This window comes from Polypterus senegalus, unplaced genomic scaffold, assembly GCF_016835505.1.
Source record: "Polypterus senegalus isolate Bchr_013 unplaced genomic scaffold, ASM1683550v1 scaffold_4037, whole genome shotgun sequence".
Classification (NCBI taxonomy): Eukaryota; Metazoa; Chordata; class Cladistia; order Polypteriformes; family Polypteridae; genus Polypterus; species Polypterus senegalus.
Genome location: NW_024385704.1, coordinates 1 through 23,166, shown reverse-complemented (window position 1 = coordinate 23,166; position 23,166 = coordinate 1). Strand labels below are relative to the sequence as shown.

At 43.4% G+C, this 23,166-nt stretch overlaps 1 protein-coding gene across 4 annotated transcripts; it reads right to left on the bottom strand.

Moving 5' to 3' along the window:
• Positions 1-2,472: 2,472 nt before the first annotated feature.
• On the bottom strand, positions 2,473-19,090 carry LOC120522453 (endonuclease V-like). 4 transcript variants are annotated; one of them, XM_039743389.1, is made up of 9 exons: positions 18,841-19,087; positions 18,374-18,580; positions 14,333-14,504; positions 13,372-13,506; positions 13,246-13,285; positions 13,024-13,136; positions 12,576-12,644; positions 12,249-12,377; positions 2,473-2,916 (listed from the first exon to the last, which is right to left on the bottom strand). In XM_039743389.1, the coding sequence occupies exons 3-9, from the start codon at positions 14,363-14,365 to the stop codon at positions 2,896-2,898; spliced, it is 540 nt and encodes a 179-aa protein (XP_039599323.1). In that variant the 5' UTR covers positions 14,366-14,504; positions 18,374-18,580; positions 18,841-19,087; the 3' UTR covers positions 2,473-2,895. The 4 variants fall into 4 exon arrangements, with proteins under 4 accessions (XP_039599323.1, XP_039599319.1, XP_039599320.1 ...); XM_039743385.1 differs by having other exon boundaries at positions 2,476-2,916; positions 18,440-18,580; positions 18,841-19,090; XM_039743388.1 differs by lacking the exon at positions 2,473-2,916 and adding an exon at positions 2,962-3,014 and having other exon boundaries at positions 18,440-18,580; positions 18,841-19,089.
• Positions 19,091-23,166: the final 4,076 nt, after the last annotated feature.

Sequence of the window (23,166 nt, the reverse complement as noted above, 5' to 3'; positions counted from 1 at the left end):
TGGACTGTATAAACTTGCGTGCGAATTTAATAAAAATGATGTTAACCTACACCGGATTTTCTCATTACAGTATTTAGCTACATTTTTGCAAGATAACATGCGGACTTTATCAAAATATAACTGGAGAATATTACTTGACAAATCTGCTCGAGCGGGACATTCGGACCTTAAAAGCAAGACCCCCTTAGGCGCAGTCACCCCACTTGCCACCCCAAAACGCCGCTCCTGTATGGAAGACCGTTTGAGCACATCACTTTTGAACACCGTTTGGTTTTGGAGTTTTACTAAAAGCACTTGCTCACTTTTTCACCTGCTCCTTGCTATGTGTATGTGTCCTCCTCTGCCCAGCTCAATTTGGTTATGATATTGACGGTGACGGGTTCAAGTGGCTCCACGAAGGTTAACAGGGAAAGTGGAATCAACCTGCACCACCATCCAGTTCTGGATTCAAAAATTACAGAAGGTTGTCAAATCAACTGTTGTTAAGTTTCACCAGCTCTTTGCGAATTTACTTTCAACAATTCTCTGCGTTAAGTGTACTACTCCATTTCAGCCAGTGTTTTGGGATGGACTTTGTTTTGAAAAGCATTAAATAAAAATAAAAGTTGACTTGCTTTGATTCCAGCATTGGCTGACATCAGTTCGGATGTTAACGTTTCAGATCGTGTACCACAATTAACCTGCTCGTTGGGTGTCAGAGGTTCCTCACAGATCCAGTGTCTTGAGCTCAGATTCGTGCCCACGCACTGCCTCTATGGAGTATGCAGGTTGTACACATGCATTTCCCCCCAAATCCCAAACATATGTGCGTGTGAGACTAATTAGCAATTCTTTACTGGCATGCTGAGCGACTTCTGCAAAAGACTGGCCCCCAGCGTCCACAGTTGGCTTCTGCCTTGTTCTGGATTATTGTTCCCTGTTCCTATTGTGACCTTAAATTAGCTTAAGTGGGTTTGAGATTGTTATGCTTGCTCATGTCTCTCCTTAAAAAATGAGGGCTGCTGTTTATGCTGCATGGCTTTTTTTGAACTTTTGTTTGCTTTCTAAGGCACGTGGCGATATTGGAGCAGTCCTCTCATTTTCATTACCATTTTGTCCCTAATCAAACATTACTTACTGGAGATAAGAAAGGCTTCATTCTTTGCAAATATAAAAAAATGCATACATACATCCACCCATACATGCATCTATCCATCCATCCATCCTCTTCCGCTTATCCGAGATCGGGTCACGGGGGCAGCAGCTTGAGCAGAGATACCCAGACTTCCCTCTCCTCGGCCAGTTCTTCTAGCTCTTCCATGGGAATCCCGAGGCGTTCCCATGCCAGCCGGGAGACATAGTCCCTCCAGCGTGTCCTGGGTCTTCCCCAGGGTCTCCTCCTGGTTAGACATGCCCGAGCCACCTCATCTGACTCCTCTCGATGCTCTATTCTGAGCTCCTCACCCTATCTTTAAGGAAAAGCCCAGACACCCTGCGGAGGAAACTCATTTCAGCCGACTGTATTCGCAATCTCGTTCTTTCGGTCACTACCCATAGCTCATGACCATAGGTGAGGGTAGGAGCGTAGATCGACTGGTAAATTGAGAGCTTTGCCTTACGGCTCAGCTCCTTTTTCACCACGACAGACCGATGCAGAGCCCACATCACTGCAGACACCACACCAATCCGCCTGTCGATCTTACGCTCCATTCTTCCCTCACTCGTGAACAAGACACCAAGATACTTGAACTCCTCCACTTGGGGCAGGATCTCTCTCCCAACCCTGAGAGGGCACTCCACCCTTTCCAGCTGAGGACCATGGTCTTGGATTTGGAGGTGCTGATTCTCATCCCAGCCGCTTCACACTCAGCAGTGAACCGATCCAGAGAGAGCTGAAGATCACGGCCTGATGAAGCAAACAGGGCAACATCATCTGCAAAAAGCAGTGACCCAATCCTGAGTCCACCAAACCGGACCCCTTCAACACCCTGGCTGTGCCTAGAAATTCTGTCCATAAAAGTTATGAATCCATCCATTACCCAACCCCCTATATCCTAACTAAAGGGTCATGGGGGTGTGCTGGAGCCAATCCCAGCCAACACAGGGTGCAAGGCAGGAAACAAACCCCGAGCAGGGTGCCAACCCACTGCAGGACACACGCCCACACACCACGCACACACTAGGGACAATTTAGGATCGCCAATGCACCAGACCTGCATGTCTTTGGACTGTGGGAGGAAACCCACCCAGACACGGGGAGAACATGCAAACTCCACGCAGGGAGGACCCGGGAAGCGAACCAAGGACTCCTAACTCACCCAGTGTGCCACCGTGCCGCCCTACATATACATACAGCGCTTATAAAAAGTACCCACCCACTTGGAGGTTTGTTAAGCAACATCAAGTCACAGTTCAGTTGATTTAATTAGGCTTTGTTGATCAAGAGGAAAAAAAAAAAAACAATTTAATGTCAAAGTGAAAACAGATCTCTGCAAAGTGGTCCAAATTAATCACAAATGAAAAATGGAAACTAATTGATTACATAAGTACTCACCCCCTTCTAGTCAGGACTGAACAGATGCACCTCTGGCTGCCATGACAGCCTCGAGTCCCCATGCACAGGTCTCTCACAATCTCTGTCAGCTTTGCACATTGGGACTCTGACAATTCCCCCCATTCTTCTGTCCAAAACTGCTCAAGCTCTGCCAGCGTGCACAGTCAAGTTCAGCTACACATTCTGAATTGTATTGAGAGGAGGACTCTGACGTGGCCAATCTAGGACATTAACACTGTTGTTTTCAGGCCATTCCTGGGTAACTTCAGCTTAATGCTTGGCGTGTTGTCTTGTTACAAAACAAAAGTGCAGGTTTATTGCAGACTCTTCGTCCAGATTTCCTTGCATGTTCCCCTCCACTCTTACAAGCCTTCTAGGACCTTCTGCAGAAAAGAATCCTCACATCATCAACATGGTTCATGGCGGGGATGGTGTGTTTTTAATAATGTGTGCTGTCTGGTTAATTTCAAACATGGTGCCCCTGGAGTGGAAAATCCATTTTTTAACAGCAGACATTATATCAAGTTTTCATTATTTTGCTCAAACAAACCAGCATGAACTGAATTTTCAGGACATTAATTGTATCCTTTCTTCCACATTCATCCTGTAGTGTACTAGTAAATTCTAACCTTAGTACATCTGTGTTTACCGGTTTACAATTTAATGGTGGAGAGAAAAGGCGGCAAGTGTTTTTTAAATAGTTTATTACTTTGGAAAGATCGGACACCGCAGGACACAATTAGTTTATAATTTGAGAAAGGAAGAAGTGCGGAGGAGCCTCAAAGATCAAGCACTCCGATCAGAGTCATTCATCATAAAGACAAGCCAGCCAATCAAATGAGGATAATGCCGTGGGTCTTGAGGATTTTAACATAAATATGGTTTGTACAAAGGGACCAAAAGAGTCAACGACTGAAGGGGCAACAACACAGAGATTGAGACACGTGTGACCATTTCATCTGGATGTCGGAGGAGGTAACCTATGAAATAACACCGATTGCTCATCAAAAGCGGGCCAGAACAAAATCCGCTTTTTGACATTTCTGATTTTCAGTAAGACTTTAAAGATCCAGACTTTGCTATCTATTTTATATTCTTCTATTTGGTACTGTTATATGTTAATAAGCGCCACATTGCTTTTATATTTTCTAAACTTTGCCTTTTATCTAGGTTGGTTTAAATAACGAGAGGGAACCTAATGCAGGGAAGATCACTGTTTTCTTGCCCACAGGGTTTATCAAGACTGTTAAGGTCACTCCTCAATAACTAGAACAACTGCGGCAAAAGTGAGACATTGTTTGGTTGGTAAGTGGGCATAAAACCAAGGGCAGCGCTTTAATGTGTTTCACGATGACACCTGCACGTTTGTTAGTCTGGCTAGGATCACTATGTGTGCGCGTGTGTGTTTTAATCTTCAAGAGTGAGAGTAGATGAGCCTAATAAATGGTCTTCTTAAGTCTCACAAAACAATGGCATTTAGTCTGATGGCCAAAAAATCTCGATTTTGTTCTCATCAGACCATAGAACCATCTTCCAGCTAACTTCAGAGTCTCCCATGTGTCTTCGAGGAAACTAGCCGAGATGGTGTGTAATACAGTATGCATTTTTTTTTTCCCCCCCAAACAGTGCCTTTCTCTTTGCCACGCTCTCATAAACCTGCGACTGGTGAAGCACCCGGGCACAGTTGTTGCCTGCAGAATCTCTCCAATCTCAGCCACGTTAGCTTGCAGATCCTTCAGAGCTCTCACAGATCTCTTGGTGGCCTCCTTCATTCATCTTTTTCTTGAATGATCACTCAGCTTTTGTGGATGGCCTTACCCAGGCAGACTGACAGCTCTGCCATACTCTCCACCATTTCTTAATGATTCATTTTAATGGACTCCAAGGGATATAACAAGTGACTTGGATATTTTCTTGTCTCGATCCCCTGACCTGTCCTTTCCACAGAGTTGCTTGGAGCATTCTATTCTCTTATTTTTTGTGTAGGTTAGTTCACCATACCGACGTACCATAAGTTGGACCTTCTAGATAAAGGCGCATTTATAATACAGTCAGTTTAAACCCCAGGCAGGTGATCTCCATTGAACTTCTAAAGCCAGTTGGCTTCCCCAGTGAAGATTTTGGTGAGTCCTATTAAAGGGGGTGAATACCTGTGCAATCAATAATTTTCTGTTTTATATTTGTGTTAGGTTAGACCTTCAGACTTTGCAGAGATCTGTGTTCACTTATACATTAAATTGTCATTTTTCTGTGTCAAAAAAGCCAAATTGAATCCATTATAATTCAATGTGAAACAAAAATGTAAGAAACGTTCTAAAAGCCCTAATCTTTATAAAGGTGAATTCTTCTCTTTCAGTGTGGAAGATCAAACTTTGTTCATTTCAGTCAGCGGCGCTTTCAAATTTGAATTATCATATTGACAAGCTGCATTCTGCAATTTTCTAAAAAGGCCAATAAAAGTAGCACGTCACACTTCAGCCTAATACAGATGCAGGGCGTCTCCACAATGATCACATTCATGGTGGAACCAAAAATGAAATAAGCGTAAGCATACCCTGAACAGATGGAGTTGTGCTTCAGAGCAGAATAACAAAACGGTGCGAGGTTTGCTTGACATTCCAGCAGCACAAATTAATTCTGAAGTGGCAGAGGAAATCTGAGAATGCGTGTGAGATGCACTGACGGTGGAAGATGTGCGTGTACAACTGAGCCCCCAACGTGACTAACGATATCAAGAGTTCGTGCTAAATGGGGAGTGACGGTACTGGGTGAGACATGCACAAGCAATGATCTGAGAGAGCTTGCTAGCAGAGAAGTGTCTCTGACGGCGCTGCAGCAATTAAGTCACCGTGTGCTGTGAGCGATTGCTTCTGCATGCATCGTACACGTTCTGTATCTATATCTATTGTAAGTGCATGCTTCTGAAAGGTGAGTCTATCATCGAGTAAAAGGTCCAAAAGAGTAAAAAGAATCGTTTTAATCAGAAACATAAAGAGAGCAAGTACTTGCTTACATCCTTCTTAATCTAGTTTTCATTTAAAGAGGCGAGCACTTGGGACTACACCTGCCACAAACAGTAGTAAGCAGTAGGAGCCATTTATCAACTGGTGGCTGACAAGGTGCCGTTTTGTGCACGAGGGAACAGACCTGTCATGTTGTCAATTCTGCCAGCCTCCTGTTTTAAGTATAATTCCAGTCTGGGATGCTCCTTACACTAACATTTGTTACACAATTCTGGTCACGCTCACACTGGCTTTAAAAAGGGAATCTCCAGTCACTATTTTCATATATTGTTTTTGACAAGCTTTTCCTTTACTGTCTCCCTATTTATCCTTGGCAACCTTGTGCTAACTGGGTAAATTATTGGTCAAAAAATAAAAAATAAAGTATTTAAACCCTTTGGTATTACTTGGTTTTCTGCACTAATTGTTAATAAGATGTGATCTGATCTTAATTTAAGTCACAAGTGCAGACAAGCACAATATGTTGAAGCTAATAATGCACAAAGATTAGAACATTTCTTGTCTTTACTGAACACACCCGTCACACAGACAGCGTGCTGTGGAAAAAGTAACTGACCGCTTGGATTTAATGATCGGTCGAACCTCACTTGGCTGCAATCACCTCAAACAAGCACTTCCAGCAGCTGCAGATCAGACCTGCACAACGTTCAGGAGGAATTTGTAACTGTTCTTCCTTATCGAACAGTTTCAGCCGAGTCATATTTTTAGGATGTATGCTGCAAGGTCATTCCACAGCATCTCCTCTGGGCCACTCTCAAAGTTCATTTTTTGAAAGTGTTCTGTAGTTCTTCAATATTTAGGGCCAGTGTCCTGTTTCATCAAGTGAAAATCCACCATGACATTATTCTGTAGGATACCTTGATGAACTTGGGAAGTCATTTTCCCCTTGATCGGTCTCTGTACAACCGGTGTCAGAGCCTGGTCCACATTGCCGGCAGTAAGTCGAGCCCGTTTCCAGTGAGAGTTGGACTCCGCCAGGGCTGCCCTTTGTCACCGATTCTGTTCATAACTTTTATGGACAGAATTTCTAGACGCAGCCAGGGTGTTGAGAGGGTCTGGTTTGGTGGACTCAGGATTGGGTCACTGCTTTTTGCAGATGATGTTGTCCTGTTTGCTTCATCAGGCCGTGATCTTCAGCTCTCTCTGAATCGGTTCGCAGCTGAGTGTGAAGCGGCTGGGATGAGAATCAGCACCTCCAAATCCGAGACCATGGTCCTCAGCCGGAAAAGGGTGGAGTGCCCTCTCAGGGTTGGGAGCGAGATCCTGCGCCAAGTGGAGGAGTTCAAGTATCTCGGGGTCTTTTTCATGAGTGAGGGAAGAATGGAGCGTGAGATCGACAGGCGGACTGGTGGGGTGTCTGCAGTGATGTGGGCTCTGCATCGGTCTGTCGTGGTGAAAAAGGAGCTGAGCCGTAAAGCAAAGCTCTCAATTTACCAGTCGATCTACGCTCCTACCCTCACCTATGGTCATGAGCTATGGGTAGTGACTGAAAAAACGAGATCGCGAATACAATGGCTGAAATGAGTTTCCTCTGCAGGGTGTCTGGGCTCTCCCTTAAAGATAGGGTGAGAAGCTCAGTCATCCGGGAGGGGATCAGAGTAGAGCCGCTGCTCCTCCGCATCGAGAGGAGTCAGATGAGGTGGCTCGGGCATCTGATCAGGATGCCTCCTGGACGCCTCCCTGGTGAGGTGTTCCGGGCACGTCCAACCGGGAGGAGGCTCCGGGGAAGACCCAGGACACGCTGGAGGGACTATGTCTCCCGGCTGGCATGGGAACGCCTCAGGAGTCCCCCGGAAGAGCTGGAAGAAGTGGCCAGGAAGAGGGAAGTCTGGGCATCTCTGCTCAAGCTGCTGTCCCCGCGACCTGATCTCAGATAAGTGGAAGAGGATGGATGGATGGATGGATGGATGACAGCAAGCTGTCCATACCCCAAATTAGCAAAGCTGCCCTTAATCATAATGCTCCCTCCTGTGCATTTTACCTTTGTAATGATGGGTTTCATGTTGGTATGTGTTGCCTTTTTTGCGTCATATGTACTACTGAATATCGTTCTTGAACAATTCAGCTTTAGTAGTGCAAAAAACATTTTGGCCAATAGCATTATGAAGTGTCAAGATGGTCGCTGGCAAACTTCAGGTCTGGAGCGATTATTTGTTTCCTTCTTCCAGGACACCATGCCTTTTCAATGTTTTGTGTATGGTAGACTCATGAACAGAGATGTTAGCTTGTTCCGGTGATTTCTACAAGCCTTTAGCTTTTACTCTCTCTCTTTACCTCACTGTGCATTCTTGAATTGAGCCTGGGCACCCATTTCTAGGGAGAGCAGCCACAGTACTAAATTGTCTGCAATTTATACACAGTTTGTGTCCCATGCCATCTGAACTAGTGTGGTGCTGAGGTGTCGCCCATTGCATGGCTGCACTCACATCCTAATGTTGGATCGTCATGTAGTGGGTGCAGCAATGTGCTGTATCAGCGTATGCTCCTAACCTTCTCTCTCTGTGTAATTGTGGACTGGTGAATATTTAAACTCTTTGAAATTGCTTTGCAACTCTTCCCAGCTTTATGCAAATCAACAAAATAATGATCGTAGATCTTCTGGGGTCTCTTTTCCGTAAAATATGCTTTGAATGAGTAGATGCTTTTAGTGAATAGCAAGCTCAAGATGCTCAAATCTTTTTTTATAGGTCAAAGTGTCTCTAAAGCCCACCTCCAATCTCGTTTCATTGGTTGGACTCCAGGTTTGCTGACTCCTGCCTCCAGTTAGCTTTTGTTAAAGTGATCAGCCTAGTGGTCCTCATACTTTTCCAACACAGACCTGTAAATGTTTGCATGATGTACTCAATATGTACAAGAATGACACAAGAATTTGAGTGTTATTAGTTAAACCAGACTGTACTGCAACTTAGATTATGATCAGACCATATTTTAAGACAAACTGATATATAAAGTTGGTTATTTCACACAAGGTTTCTAACGACTGTATCTGTCTAGGAATAATACATAAGTGCATTCATAAAAGGCAGCCATTGAGAATCCCCTAAAATGTTCCAAAGCCATGTTCTAATTAACTGCTTCTTTGTTTCTTGACGATCTTCCAATTAACAATGTGATGCCAACAACAAACAAACCAGCGGTTTACTACGTTGCTTGGTCACATTTCCGCCTATTATGTGTTGAACATACATGATCTGTTTAAAAAAAAACATTTAAACAAACTTTCCTTTTACTTTTACTTACAAATTCTGTTATTGTTAATAGCATGTGGCGTCTCCCTTGCCTCGGCTTTGCCTGCTTATCTTTCTCGATTCCCTGTCTAGTTTTTTTCTCCCCCTCTAAATGTCCAGTCTCCAGCCTCCATATTGTATTGTGGAATTCAAATCACAAGCCTCTCACCACAGCTTCAGTATGGCTCGGAGACCTCTCTTCTTCTTTAACTCCTCCAGCCTGGGTGACCATATTTCATAATGTAAAATGCTTTTCCCGAAATCCTAGTAATCACCAAACCCAATTAAAGATCTTTCACAGATGTTCTAAAAAACAATGCCAACGGTGGGACTTTCAATGGACAGGTATGTTCTTTTCATAATCATGTGCAATCAATTGAACTGACCACAGGTGGACTCCAAATAAGGTGTAGAAACATCTCAACAATGATCAATAGAATCAGACATGCATTTGGACCAGATCTGAAGTGTCACTGTAAAGGGTGCAGATTTTGTTTTCATTCTGAAGGAAAGACTGAATTTCAATGACTTTAATACAATGCTGCAACATAACAAAATGTGAAAAAAGGAATGGGTCTGAATACTTTCTGAAGGCACCATATACAGTGGGTATAGAAAAGAATCACAATATTCCCATTTTTTTTTTGCTTTACAGCCTTAAATGAAAACACACAAACCAACATTTATTACATCTTTACTTACTCAATGCAATCTTCAACATCCAAGTGAAAGATATCACAGCTACAGTTCACAAGAATTTTAAAAAGTAAAAAACAAGAAATCCTGAGATGAATAAAGGATCACCCCCTCCTAAACTCAATCAGGTGTAAGTGGCCACCATTTCCATTGCAGACCATGGTTACTGGCTTCCTTCCACCTGTGATCAGTTGTAATCCATGGGATTAGTGAAGCTGTTCCTGGAGCATTCACTCCCTTGCTTGGTAGTGCAACTGACAGCAAACAACTGGCTCTGGGTGGCAAGCCACTTTCAAAAGATCTCAGGGATAGAGTTGGACAGGCATAAGGCAGGAGACGATGCAAAAAAATCTCAAAGGCTTCATCAATCCCAAGGAGCACAGTGAAGGCCATAATAAAGAAGTGGCAAGTGTCTGGTACTACTAGGACCCTCCCTGGATCCTCCAAACTGGATGGAAGAGCAAGGATAAAACTGGTAAGAGAGGCTACCAAGAGGCCAATGGCCACTTTGAAGGACTTACAGGATTTAATGGCAAAGAGTGGTCATTGTGTGCATGTGACAACAATTTCACAGGTGCTCCACAATTGTGGCTTGTTCAGGAGGGTCGCAAGGAAAAAGCCACTTCTCAAGAAAGGCCGCATTAAGGCTCATTTGAGCTTTGCCAGAATGCACCTTCAAGATTCTGATGCCAAATGAAAAAAGGTCTTCTGGTCAGATGAGACCAAAATCAAACTATTTGTCTTCAACACCAAATGGTACACCTGGCAGAAATCCAATGCAACTCACCATCCACAACACACCATACCGACAGTAAAGCATGGAGGTGGCAGCATCCTGTTGTGGAGGGCCTGGGGCTCTCGTTAGGGTAGAAGGAAAAATGAATGGGGCAAAATACCGTCACGTTCTTGAGGAAAACCTGCTACCATCTGCCAGATAGTTGAAGATGGGCAGAATGTTCACCTTTCAACAAGACAACGACCCAAAGAACCCAGCAAAATTGACAGCACAGTGGCTGAAGGAGAAAAAAGTGAATGTCCTCGTATGGCACAGTCCGTACCCAGACCTAAATCCAACTGAAAATAGCAGCCCACCAACGCTCACCATTCAATTTGACCGAACTTGAACAATTCTGTAAAGAAGAGTGGGGGGCAAATATTGAGTGGGCTCAATCTAGATGTGCAAAGTTGATAGAGAAGAATCCCAAAAGACTCGAGGCTGTCCTTTAGGCAAAATATTAACATGGGGGGCTGATCCTTTATTAATCTCAGCATGTCTTGTTTTTGATTTTTTATAATTTTTCTGAACTGTAGTTGTGATATTTCACTTGGATGTTATTGGTTGCATTGAGTAAGTAAAGCTGGGAAGAAATATTTTTTTTGTGTGTTTTCATATAAGGCCGTAAAGCAAAAAAAAATGGGAATATTTCGAAGGGGGGGATTCTTTTCTATACCCACTGTATATGAGCACACAAACTAGTGTTCAAAAGTATAGACTCACCCAGACATTTTCTTTTTTTTTTAAACACAACCAGAACATTCATAATATTGAAAATGGCTATTGCTGCTTGAAATGACTAATTCATAATTTATTATTCCCATGACTGCAAAGCCACATGTTCAGGAGCCATTACTCAAGTATCCAAACATTTGAAAGCTCGTGTGTGTGTCTATCATCTAATAAATACTATACATACATATATACTGTAGACTCACACACACTCACACACACTGTATATATAGCTACATGTTGCTGACTGACTCCCTCCCAAGAAATACATTTTTTTTAAATTTCTCCTACATGGTCTTAAAAATGATTCTTCTGCAAATATGTGTATATAAAATTTAAACAAGTTCAAAAAAAAAAAGAAAATACAGAAGAAGATACAGATGGGACCTAACCACAATGACACTAACCTGCAGTCAGACATGTCATCTGCACTATTCTGAAACCATCATAGAGCGGCACTAAGATCGGCCTTTCCGACTATTAAATATGAAACAACTCTCATTTTTATATCATTAAATTTGGTGATGCTGGATTTTTCTGGGCCTCGGGGCCACAAGATTACTCCATTAGCGAAAACTACTTTTCCTTTGGTTGTTAGCAAGCAGCCAAGAATTACAGTCAGGCAGTGAGCCAATCAGGACATTAGCTCTCTATGTATGTAGTTACCTATAATGTGTAATATATACAGTATATATCACACACACACACACACACAAAGAACACGTAAGCACAACCATAATAAATGGATTCAATTCCTGTATGTAAGACATTTAGGTCATTCCCTGGAAAAGTAAAGCTCACTGCTGCTGGACGACTGCACATTGAAACAATAACTGCAGACACATTGAAAGCGCTGCTTTAATTAAAATGGGGGGTCTCCCAGGACCAAATCTGAAATACTGCTGCCCTGATTTTATGTAACACAGCCCACACAGAAGTATTAAAACTTCAACTAAGGCTGTGTCCACTTTGAAAAAAAAAAAGGCCTTCCAGAAGCAAACCAGATCCATCCCACAACTCACTAGCTTTGCTTCTTTAAACTGCTCTGCATAAGCCCAGCACGAGCCCACGCTTGCTTCTTTTCATGACCCATTTTAATGCTGAATCATAACATCACAGACTTAGGATTATATGATAGAAGCCCAAAGTGTTGAGTGATCACATCTGCTGCTCTGCACTCCCACTCAATCCCCAAATGCTGCTCCCTGTGATCTCCTCTGAAATCCCACCTCCCTCAACACCACAGATACCCCCATAATAACCTGTCTGATTGGCTCCGGGATGCGATGCCTGCAGCAGGACAGTGTGAGGCACAAGGCCGAGTCCAGGCTAATCCGATGCCCCACAGACACAAATATGGGTTTGGTGCTCTTGTCACAGCTCCTCAAGGCCTGAGTGAGGAAGGAGAGTAGAATATCAGTATGCATAGGCACCGTGCCCAGGAATACGCTAAGATGTTGGATAAATGGGGAGGGTTGGCATCAGGAAAAACATCTAGCCGAAAAAATCATGCCGAAGCCTATAAAACATCTTGGGAAAAGATGAAGAGGAAAAAGAAGAAGAAGATGACGTAGCATTCTGGTGCTCACCTTTCCCAGAACTCTTCCACATGTGTCTGTCACAGAAAAGGAGTCACCAGCTTTCTGCATCGCTTTAACCTACAAAGAGAGATGTGAACACGTGTCTCCATAACATTTGACACAAAAACCCTATCACAAGGGACTCCCATAGTCCCAGAAGAGACTCCTGTCATGTTATCCAAAAGAAAAAAGGCTGACAGAAATCACAGTAGAGCTGGGCCTCATCGCTGCAGCTATGGGCCATGAGGCTTAACAGAACAGATGTCCCTAACACCAGGGCAGATGACAGAGCTGCTAGACATTTTCGTAAAACCAAACGCCTTCTCACTACGCATATCCTGGCAGAATTTCCTTACATGACAAGAAAGGTGGGGGTCTGGTTGTCAATGCTCTTATATATGAATAAATGTTTACTTTAGCCCTACATCACGTATACTGGATAGGCCGTGCACCATACCTGGTCTTTGAACTCTTCTTTACCAGGGGCTCCAGGCACCAGCAGCAGATTCTTGGCTACGCCAATGCATGGCAGGTGTGTTAAGACACCCAGGTGACAAGCAAGGCCAAAACCTTGAGGGCAAAGACAGAAGGGACATGAGGTGTAGCACACCAGAGAATCCATGTGACCACCGACTGTGACGGCTTCACACAGACTGACCCATAAGTGAAAAGCGAATACCTCGGTGATGTAGTAAGCCATTCCCATCCACGAAGATCACCTATGGAGGAAAAAAAAAAGGGCTTTGTTAGATCCTGCCAAGAGTGAACTCACTTGACTTTCTTACTCACCATTGGCTAACCTCACCTGAGGAACAAGGCTTGGCTTTTCTCTCTGCAAGCGAAGCACAGCTTCCACAAGGAAAGGTGTCTCTCGAAAAGCCAGAAAGCCAGCAATGTATGGGGCAGTAATAGCAACCATCTGGCAGTCCTCATACAGCACCTGAACGGGGCGTGAGAGAGGCAGAGCATGAGGGACTACACCACAGACACTGAGAACTGTCCGCAATCACTCGCTTTTCCTGTGTGCAACCACTGAACAAAGGTAAGCACATTAAGGATAGGGTTATGAAGGAACACTAGAGAAGGACACAGGCAGCACATGCAATACAGACATTTACACAAGCTCTTGAAAACACCGGGCTGTGGAAGCAGGGGACTGGATGATTAGCAAATGGTTAGTAATTTAAACATGACTGGATGTCCACTGACAATGATGATATTAAAAAATACTGGAATTTTAGAAAAGCAATTAAGTATTGAAAACAAGTTGTGGCTAACCAATGTTCTCACGTAGATTTTAGGTGGATTCTTCCTTCAAAATGAGGGTGACCCACCAAATGAACAATCCACTGTCACACACGTGCGCTTGGGAGTCAACCGAAGGGACCAGAAAACGCCAATCCCACACCAGGCCAGGGGGCAGCAGGTTGCGCTAAACCTCTCTATTTTCTCTCAGCACACCAATTACGAGAAATCGTTCCCGTCCCGGTCCCGAGGACATCACTTCCTGGGAACAGACTATAAAAACCAATCATCCTTCTTATCTAATCAGTTGTACTTTGGAGTCGATCCTGTACACATTGTACTCAACTAAAAGCCTTTTGCAGCTAGGGAATCTATACGGGTGGCTGCCCCAAATCTTTGTTGTGTGTCCAGTCGTTAACTTCACACCATTCATCAAGTTCATCAAGGTTACCAGCCTTTTCATACAACTGTCCGGCACCAGAAGCTCTCAGAAAACATCACAGCACATAAGGTTCACTCACCTCCAGCTCTGGGTAGCTGAGGACAACCAGCATGGCACAGGCAGTAACATCATCACCCTTGATGAACGACAGATCGACCCCTGCCACTCGTTCAAGGCCACAAAACAAAGGATCTTCCTGCCATTCCTCTGTGTTGTTCTCAATCACCTGCAGCTTCAGAGCCGCCTGCTCACTGGAATGACATATTATGGGTAAACATTAAATAGAAAGAAACAAAAAGGAACGGAAGAAGAACTAAACTGAAACGGAAAGACGCCCCTCCACTCAGTGGCGTAGCGTGGGTGTCAGCTGCCCGGGGCGGAGGAAAATTTCGCCACCCCCTTATTTAGGTATTTCAATTTAAAAGACTAAAATATACAGTAATTCTTTGCTGCCCCCTAAAAGTTCCGCCCGGGTTGGGCCGCCCCTACTACGCTACGCCACTGCCTCCACATAAAGCAAGGCACCAGTGCAGACAGGAAGGGTAGCTCCTCTTTGAGCCTCAGCAGGATGATCCCAGACTGGCATAGCCGGGCAACTGAGGTTGTTCACTGGTAAGAACAGGAGAAACACCAAGAGGACTCAGCAGACAACTGGTTTGACCAGTGATACTTAACAGGGAGGGCAAGTGAGTTTAGCAGTGATACTCAGCAGAGCAGATGTTACCGTATCACCAAGGCTACATCCCTGGGCTTTGCTTTCTTTACCCATTTATTCTGATATTTGTTATGTTGATGATTTTCTCTTAATTTTCATTAAGCTTTTAGTTGTTTGCTGAAATATTATCATGAACTGCATTTTGCATTTTTGTTTTTCAAATTATTGTGTTCCAATAATGTATGTCAATTTAATGGTTTGTGTAACCAACGAGGGCAATGCCCCCTTACGTACCAGCTATGGGGACAGCAACATTAATTCTTATGACGTGCTACTATTAAATAATTTTTTTGGAAAATACAATAACATGAATATTGTAACATGAAGGAAGAGTTGAAGTCAGAAGGGAAAACCAGGTCAGAGCCAAAAAAGACAAACGATAAAGCAACCAAAACATGAGGGCAAAACCAACAACAAAAGTCCATGTCGAAAAAGGAAGCACGCAACCCGACACTAGGGCCTAGATGTTAAAGAAACCAACTGTGCGGTTCAAGAAGTTTTAAGCACTGAGGAATAATGTGAAATGCGAATACCACCATATTTATATTATATTTATAGTGTCACATTCTGTAACGTAATTGATGGGATGATCGCGGTCACGTGACCACATCTCATAAAGAAACGGAATGGGAATTAAATTTAATCTTGCTCAAATCACATTGAAATAATCAAACAACCTCAAAAACAGACTCTACACGGTAAAGCAAAACATAAAATAATCTAAAACACATTTATAAAATGCGTCATTGCATTAGTTAGATTCCCAGTTGTTGTTCAGCCCTCCTTCTGTTTTTGGAGTTGGGTCTTCTCATTTTAAGCACTCATTTTTGAACTTTGCTCGTCTCTGGCTTTTTGTTTATTGGATTCTGGGCTCAGTTTTGTTCTTTAGGTTTTCTTCAAGGGAACAAGAAAGGGTTAGGAAAAAAGGATCAGTCTTAAAAATGGGGAAATTTTATTTCATGAGCTATGGACGAATAAGAGTGTCAGAGTGGAATATAGGGGGGGCCCAGCAGGATGCAGGTTTCATTTTTGGGGGGTTCTCCTTAAAGAGGATGTTATGTGGTCTACTGCTGGTTTGATTGGGGGCCTTGTCCACAATATGGAAAGAGTGTCATCTATCAATGAAGAAACTCCTAATTCTGAGGGCTTCATTACAGATGTCAACCTCATCACTGAAGACAGACAGACAGACAGACAGACAGATACTTTCAGGGAAATTCAAAAACAGTGCAAATCATTACATAGCTGCAAGGCTACACACACAATATTATAATGAAACAATAATATAAAGGAATATTGTCCCTATACCTATGTATCTATTATAACTGGCTAGGGCAGGGGTGGGCAAGGTCAGTCCTGGAGGGCCGCAGTGGCTGCAGGTTTTTGTTCCAACCCGGTTGCTTAATTAGAAAACAATCCTTGTCAATAATTTCATTTCATGGTATGTTACAGCTTTAACTCTGCCATGTCAGGTAATTCTCATATCCTAGATTTGTTTTTCCCTTTCTAAGGATATCATCCAAATGATTTGAAGTCTAAACTGAATGAGTAATTCTCAGTCCTTCACTTTTTTCTCTTTGCTTGTCTTCCAAGTATTTAATTAACCAGACAGTTTAATGGAATCTTGGAAAGTGAGAGGATGCCTGAGGTGTGGAGAAGAAGTGTACTGGTGCTGATATTTAAGAATAAGGGGGATGTGCAGGACTTCAGTAACTACAGGGGAATAAAACTGATGAGCCACAGCATGAAGTTATGGGAAAGATTAGTGAAAGCTCGGTTAAGAGGTGAGGTGATGATTAGTGAGCAGCAGGATGGTTTCATGCCAAGAACGAGCACCACAGATGCAGTGTTTGCTCTGAGAATGTTGATGGAGAAGTTTAGAGAAGGCCAGAAGGAGTTGCATTGCGTCTTTGTGGACCTGGAGAAAGCAAATGACAGGCTGCCTCGAGAGGAGCTGTGCTGTTGTATGAGGAAATCGGGAGTGGCAGAGAAGTGTTGTATAGGATATGTACGAGGGAAGTGTGACCATGGTGAGGTCTGAGGTAGAAGTGACGGATGCATTCAAGATGGAGGTGGGATAACATCAGGGATCGGCTCTGAGGTCTTTCTTATTTGCAATGGTGATGGACAGGATGACAGACGAGATTAGACAAGAGTCCCTATGGACTGATGTTTGCTGATGACATTGTGATCTGTACTGAGAGTAGGGAGCAGGTTGAGGAGACCCTGGAGAGGTGGAGATCTGCTCTAGAGAGGAGAGGACTGAAGGTCAGTAGGAATAAGACAGAATACATGTGTGTAAATGAGAGGGAGGTCAGTGGAATGGTGAGGATGAGGGAGTGGAGTTGGCAAAGGTGGAGGAGTTTAAATACTTGGGATCAACAGTATAGAGTAATGGGGATTGTGGAAGAGAAGTGAAATTCAAAGTTATTGTCTGTTTTACCTGCATTTTTATTACTTTTTAATTTAATATTGTTTTTTATCAGTATGCTGCTGCTGGAGTATGTGAATTTCCCCTTGGGATTAATAAAGTATCTATCTATCTATCTAAAAAGAAAGTGTAGGCAGGGTGGAATGGGTGGAGAAGAGGTTCAGGAGTAATTTGTAACAGACGGGTATCAGCAAGAGTGAAAGGGAAGGTCTACAGGACGGTAGTGACACCAGCTATGTGATATGGGGTGGAGACGGTGGCACAGGAGACAGAGCTGGAGGTGGCAGAATTAAAGATGCTAAGATTTGAAACGGGTGTGCCGAGGATGGACAGAATTAGAAATGAGGACATTAGAGGGTCGGCTAAAGTTGGACGGTTGGTAGACAAAGTCAGAGAGGCGAGATTGTGTTGGTTTGGACATGTGCAGAGGAGAGATGCTGGGTATATTGGGAGAAGGATGCTAAGGATAGAGCTGCCTGGGAGGAGGAAAAGAGGAAGGCCTAAGAGAAGGTTTATGGATGTGGTGAGAGAGGACATGCCGGTGATGGGTATAACAGAACAAGATACAGAGGACAGAAAGATATGGAAGAAGATGATCCGCTGTGGCGACCCCTAACAGGAGCAGCTGAAAGAAGAAGAAGAGGAAATGCATGATAAATGCACACAAGTGTAAATGGAAACGAGATAAATGGAGAAATGCTGGTTTCTTTTGTCTAAGTGCTAATAAAGAGCCATTAAAAAACCAAGAATACAGCTGTTTAAGCCTAAAATAAGCAATAAGGTTTCAAAATCTGAATGAGCGAGACAACTAAAGTGAAGCAGAAGTGTTACTTGAGCAATAAGTGCTTCTTATTAAGCAATTGGGTTGGAACAAAAACTTGCAGCCACTGAGGCCCTCCAGGAATGACTTTGCCCACCCCTGGTCTAGGGTGACGACGAGCACATTGTGTTACACAGGAGCGTTGTTAATGCACCTTAGTGGAATGAGTCAGTGACTGCAGGCACAGGCAGTTCCCAGAATAGTCAGCACAGGCGAATACCTGGGGTGCATAAAAAGTCCCCATCACCCAATCTGCATGATCACATCCAAATGTCACTCATGCTAACGGCCACAGCGGGTGCCTCCGTCACTCTTCTGCTGATCCTCTGCTGCTGCTGCTGTCTGTTGACCCGAACTGAGCCTAAAAAAAATGGAGGGGAGGCTTGTCAAGGCCTGGTTTTCTCCAACTTTTCCACTGTAAAGATAAATCAGTGAATGGCATCTAACAAAACACACGCAGGAGCCCCCGTTTTCCTTTCGCAGAATATAGAACAGCACCCCAGCAAATGCTAAACAGTGTCAAGATTTACCATACAATTAAATAGATAAATCAATAAACTAAAGCAATGAAAACTACATTTGTAGCGCATTGAGTTGAATTCGTCTTTAGCCGGACATGACCTTTGTTTGACAGGATGGAGTAGCGGGCAATCGCTTGCTGATGAAGCCTAGGTGATGAATCCATTATAAAAGTGGAGAAAAAGGTTTATCGAACTGCGGACATCATCCTAATCGATTATGAAAAGGTCAAAGCCATCTTGGTGCTATTTTTAGGAAGAAAAAAAAAAAAAGGAAGAAGAGTGCTACAGATAAAGGCAGATCATATCACAATGTCTAATCATAAACATGTTTAAGTTAGGCTTTCAGATCAGTGACGGTAATGCTAAATAAAGATAAGACCAGTAGCAAGTTAGCATTATCTATTGTATTACATATAATACAGCGGACCATTTTCTTAGAGCAAAAAGGCTAAACTATAAAGTTAAAAGATTCGTTTTTTGTCATTTTGATTACATTGATTCGGCAGAAGGAAACCTCTGGTCTAGCTAAATTAGCCCTAATTCTATGTTTCCCTATTCTTCACATGGAGGTTTGGCTACAACAACTTCACTGCAAGTCAAAGCACCCACAATGGATATAAAAAGCCACTGATTCGGAGATGGGCACAAAGGAAAGGCATTAGATATACCAGTCAACAAGTGGAAAAAATATGGCACAACACTGATGATACCAAGAACAGGATGTCCCTCCAAGACGGATGAGAAGACAAGGAGAAAACTGCAAAGAGGCCTAATGGCAACAACAGAGCTGCAGGACTTTCTGACAAGTACTGGTTGGTTGCTCCCTGCATGGGCCAACAGCCAGTCGTATTCTTCGTCATATGTCTGGGTTATGAGGTGGGGTAGCAAGATGAAAGACTTTTTCTCACAAAGAAAAAACATCCAATCCCAGGAAGCTTTGCACAAAGATAAATTCAGCCTCCCATGTGGGAAAATATGTTATGGTCTGTTGCGACCAAGGCTATTTTTCATCTGGCCATAATTCCAAAAGATATGTTTGGCACGAAAACACAGCACATCCACAAAAGTAACGCCATACCCATGATGAAGCATGATGGGGTATACTGGGGGCTGCTCTTCTTCGGATGATGAAGAGGAATTTCACTTTGCAGCATAACAACCACCCAAAAGCACAAATCCAAATGAACAAAAGAATGGATCCGGCAACAGAAGATCAACATTCTGGAATTGTTCGGCCGAGAGCTGAAAATCGGTGGGGTGACCTAAAGACATTTTTGCAAGGAAGAGTGGGAAAACATTGCCAAGTCAAGATGTGCCAAGCTGAGAAGACTCTTACCCTTACCAATAGAATGCTGCAATAAAATCAAAAGGGGCTTCAACAGGTATTAGTTTGGGGGCTGTGTACACTAAAGGTCATGTCACATTACGTCGTTTCTTCCTGCATTCCTGTGGAGACCTCTAGGTGATTTGACATGCCCAGTGATTCACTCCAACTAGCCCGCGCCAAAAATCAGACATGTAAATTATAATATTAATAAATATTGACAAATTAAAAAAAAAAACACGTACTGGCTAATTTTCCTTTTTCTATAACATCAACAAACTTCAATCAAATCCGTCAAACTATTGTTGAGATTTTGGGGTATTTAGTCTTTTTTAATTGTACGGGGGTGATAGTGAAATATCAAAATGCCTTTTCTTAGCAGATACCTAATAATAATAATTCATTTTATTTATAAGTCACTTTACATTTGTAGTAAATCTCAAAGTGCTACATAAAAGAAATTTAACAAAGACAAAACAACAATAATTAGTGGCATTCCTCTTAATACACTTTCCTGAACAGTAACGTCTTTAGGTGTTTTTTAAAACAGCCCACAGTCTGCTGTGTTCTCAGGTTCTCTGGTAGAGCCGTGGAGCAGCAACAGTAAAGGCTCCGTCACCCATTGTACGAAGTTTGGTTACAGGGGGGTATTTGGAAAACGCAGGTTTCTTGTAATGGATTGTAATATAAGGCGTTCCTTAAGATATTGTGGAGCATTTCCATTGATACACTGATGAATGAGCAAACAAGAATTATTACTCAATACGGAGGTGAATAGGGAGCCAATGAAGTGACTGAAGGATTGGTGAAATGTGTCCATATTTCCGCACCCTCATCAGGATCCTTGCAGCACTATTTTGAATTTGCTTTTTTTGAAGGCTCTTGTTGAGTATCCCGATGAGGAGTGCATTACAATAGTCCAGCCTGGAGGAGACAAAGGCATGAACCAGCTTTTCAGCATCACAAAGGGAGAGGCAAGGACAGAGTTTGGCTATATTTCGGAGATGAAGGAATGCACTTTTACAGAGGTGATGGACATGTGCCTCAAATGACAGATGGGAGTCTAACTTGACGCCCAAATTTGTAACAGAAGGGGAGAGGGTAATGGGATGACCAGAAAAGGAAATACAACTTACAGAGGAATGAAGTTGAAGGGGAGTACCAATTAAAAAAGCTTCAGTTTTGGCGCTGTCCAGCTTAAGGAAGTTCTTGGACATCCAGGCCTCAATCTCATCCAAGCAGGAGGGCAGGGTTGATGGAGGTGTAAGGGAGGTCGAATCCAGTCTCACATAGAGCTGCGTATCATTGGCACAGCAATGGAATGAACTCCATGCTTGCCGATGATGTGACCCAGGGGTAGCATATAGATATTAAAAACGGTCGGCCCTTGGACTGATCCTTGTGGGACCCCACAGGTGACAGTGTGGGTACGAGATTTAGCATCCCCAAGGGCCACATACTAATTCATATCTACTACCGTAAATGTACCATCATGACAAATTTCAGATTTTTAACTAAATGGGAAATAAAGAGTTTTTGCTCTTACATTTATATGTATTTACATATTTATAGAATTTAAGACCGAATATAAAGACTGCTTTACTGGGTGAAATGCATAACTACTATTTGCTGTTCTTTTTGTTCTGAAAAAACTGCTGCAATGAATCGAGTACACTGTGTACAAACATTCACAAGTGCAGTTTGTATCCATGAAAGTGGTGCGGTAACTTGTGTACTAACCCATACCTTCTCTGCTGTTCTTTTATCGGTGATCTGCGCCACCACCACCTGATCAAAGCATCGTGATGTCCCTACACTGATGGATTAAAGGCAAGAGGTCCACATGACCATCATCATCAAGTCCTTCCATGAGAACCCTGAATACAATGAGGACTGATTGAGGTCATTTATGTTAGGCAGAATACCTAGAGGGGGCTGGGTGGTCTTGGAACCCCTGTGTGGTATAACGGGTCCACAGCTCACGTCAAAAGGGCTGTTTTAATAAATAATCACCGTGCTCGTGGCTTAGCGAGGGGGCATGGTGGAGTGTGGCCGAAGTAGTTCTTGAGGAGTTCGTGATGTGGCAGTTTCTTGCCTAAGTGCACAGGTGAGAAACGGTCCACATCCGTAATTGTTCCTAGGGGCTGCCGATTGCCACGACTGCCGTGCACCCCCTCTTGATAAATAGACGTGCGAGTCGGCTAAGTGGGGAGAAGAAATGAAAGGAGGAAAGAATGGAGATTGTAGGAGGAAAGCAGGAAGCAGTGGGGGGAGAGAGAGAAAGTCGGTGCCGGACAGCGAGTGAGCGAGCGAGCGAGTGCAGGCTCGTGCGCAGCTGATCAGGGAGTTTGGGTGTTAGGCCGACACCTGAGGAGTAGCAGTAGTGGTCGCTCCCGCAGAGTTTATTTTGAAGGGCGGGAGTGACCAGAAGGCAGGTGACTCTTCATGTAAGGCAGCGGGAGTCGGGACTTGGGATGTTGGATTCCCCGGCGTGAGAGCCCTGGTCATTGGGGGATCCTAAGTCGTTGTCAGGGGGAGCCTACCGGAGCCAGATGTCGCTGAGGCGATCCGAACAGTGAAGCAGGCACAGAGAAGGTCAACTGCATGTCGGGCGACTCCCCTGTTGAAGAACCCGAGACGGAAGAAGCAGGGGAGCCGCCAGGTAAAGAAGACACCGGGCTTGTTTTGTTTTGAAAAGACTGCTTCCTGCATTGTTTTTAACCTCGTTGTTTTTAAGATTTTTCTGATGGATTTTAACCTCCACGTTTCACATTTATTTTATGGATTATTTATTTAATGACTTTGAATCACTGCACTTTATTTATTTGAACCTTGTTTTGATTGTTGTTTTTAATAAAAGCACTTTTGTATACCATCCCCTTGCTATGTTATGCCTCACTGCCTAGCTCATCGGTAACATTACCAACGGTGTGTAGGGTTCAAGGGCTCCCAGAGGCAAGATGGGAGCATGGAGCGAACCCGCATCGTCACACCCTGCAGATTTTTTTATTTTTCTCCAGCCGTCTGGAAATTTTTTTTGTTTTTTTCCTGTCCTCCCTGGCCATCGGACCTTACTTTTATTCTATGTTAATTAGTGTTCCC

Coding starts and splice junctions, on each gene's coding strand:
- LOC120522453 (XM_039743385.1), bottom strand. Junction 13,507..14,332: donor TCAGCTACCCAGAGCTGGAG/GTGAGTGAACCT, acceptor CGCCCCGTTCAG/GTGCTGTATGAGGACTGCCA. Junction 13,137..13,245: donor TGGCTTACTACATCACCGAG/GTATTCGCTTTT, acceptor TTTGCCCTCAAG/GTTTTGGCCTTGCTTGTCAC.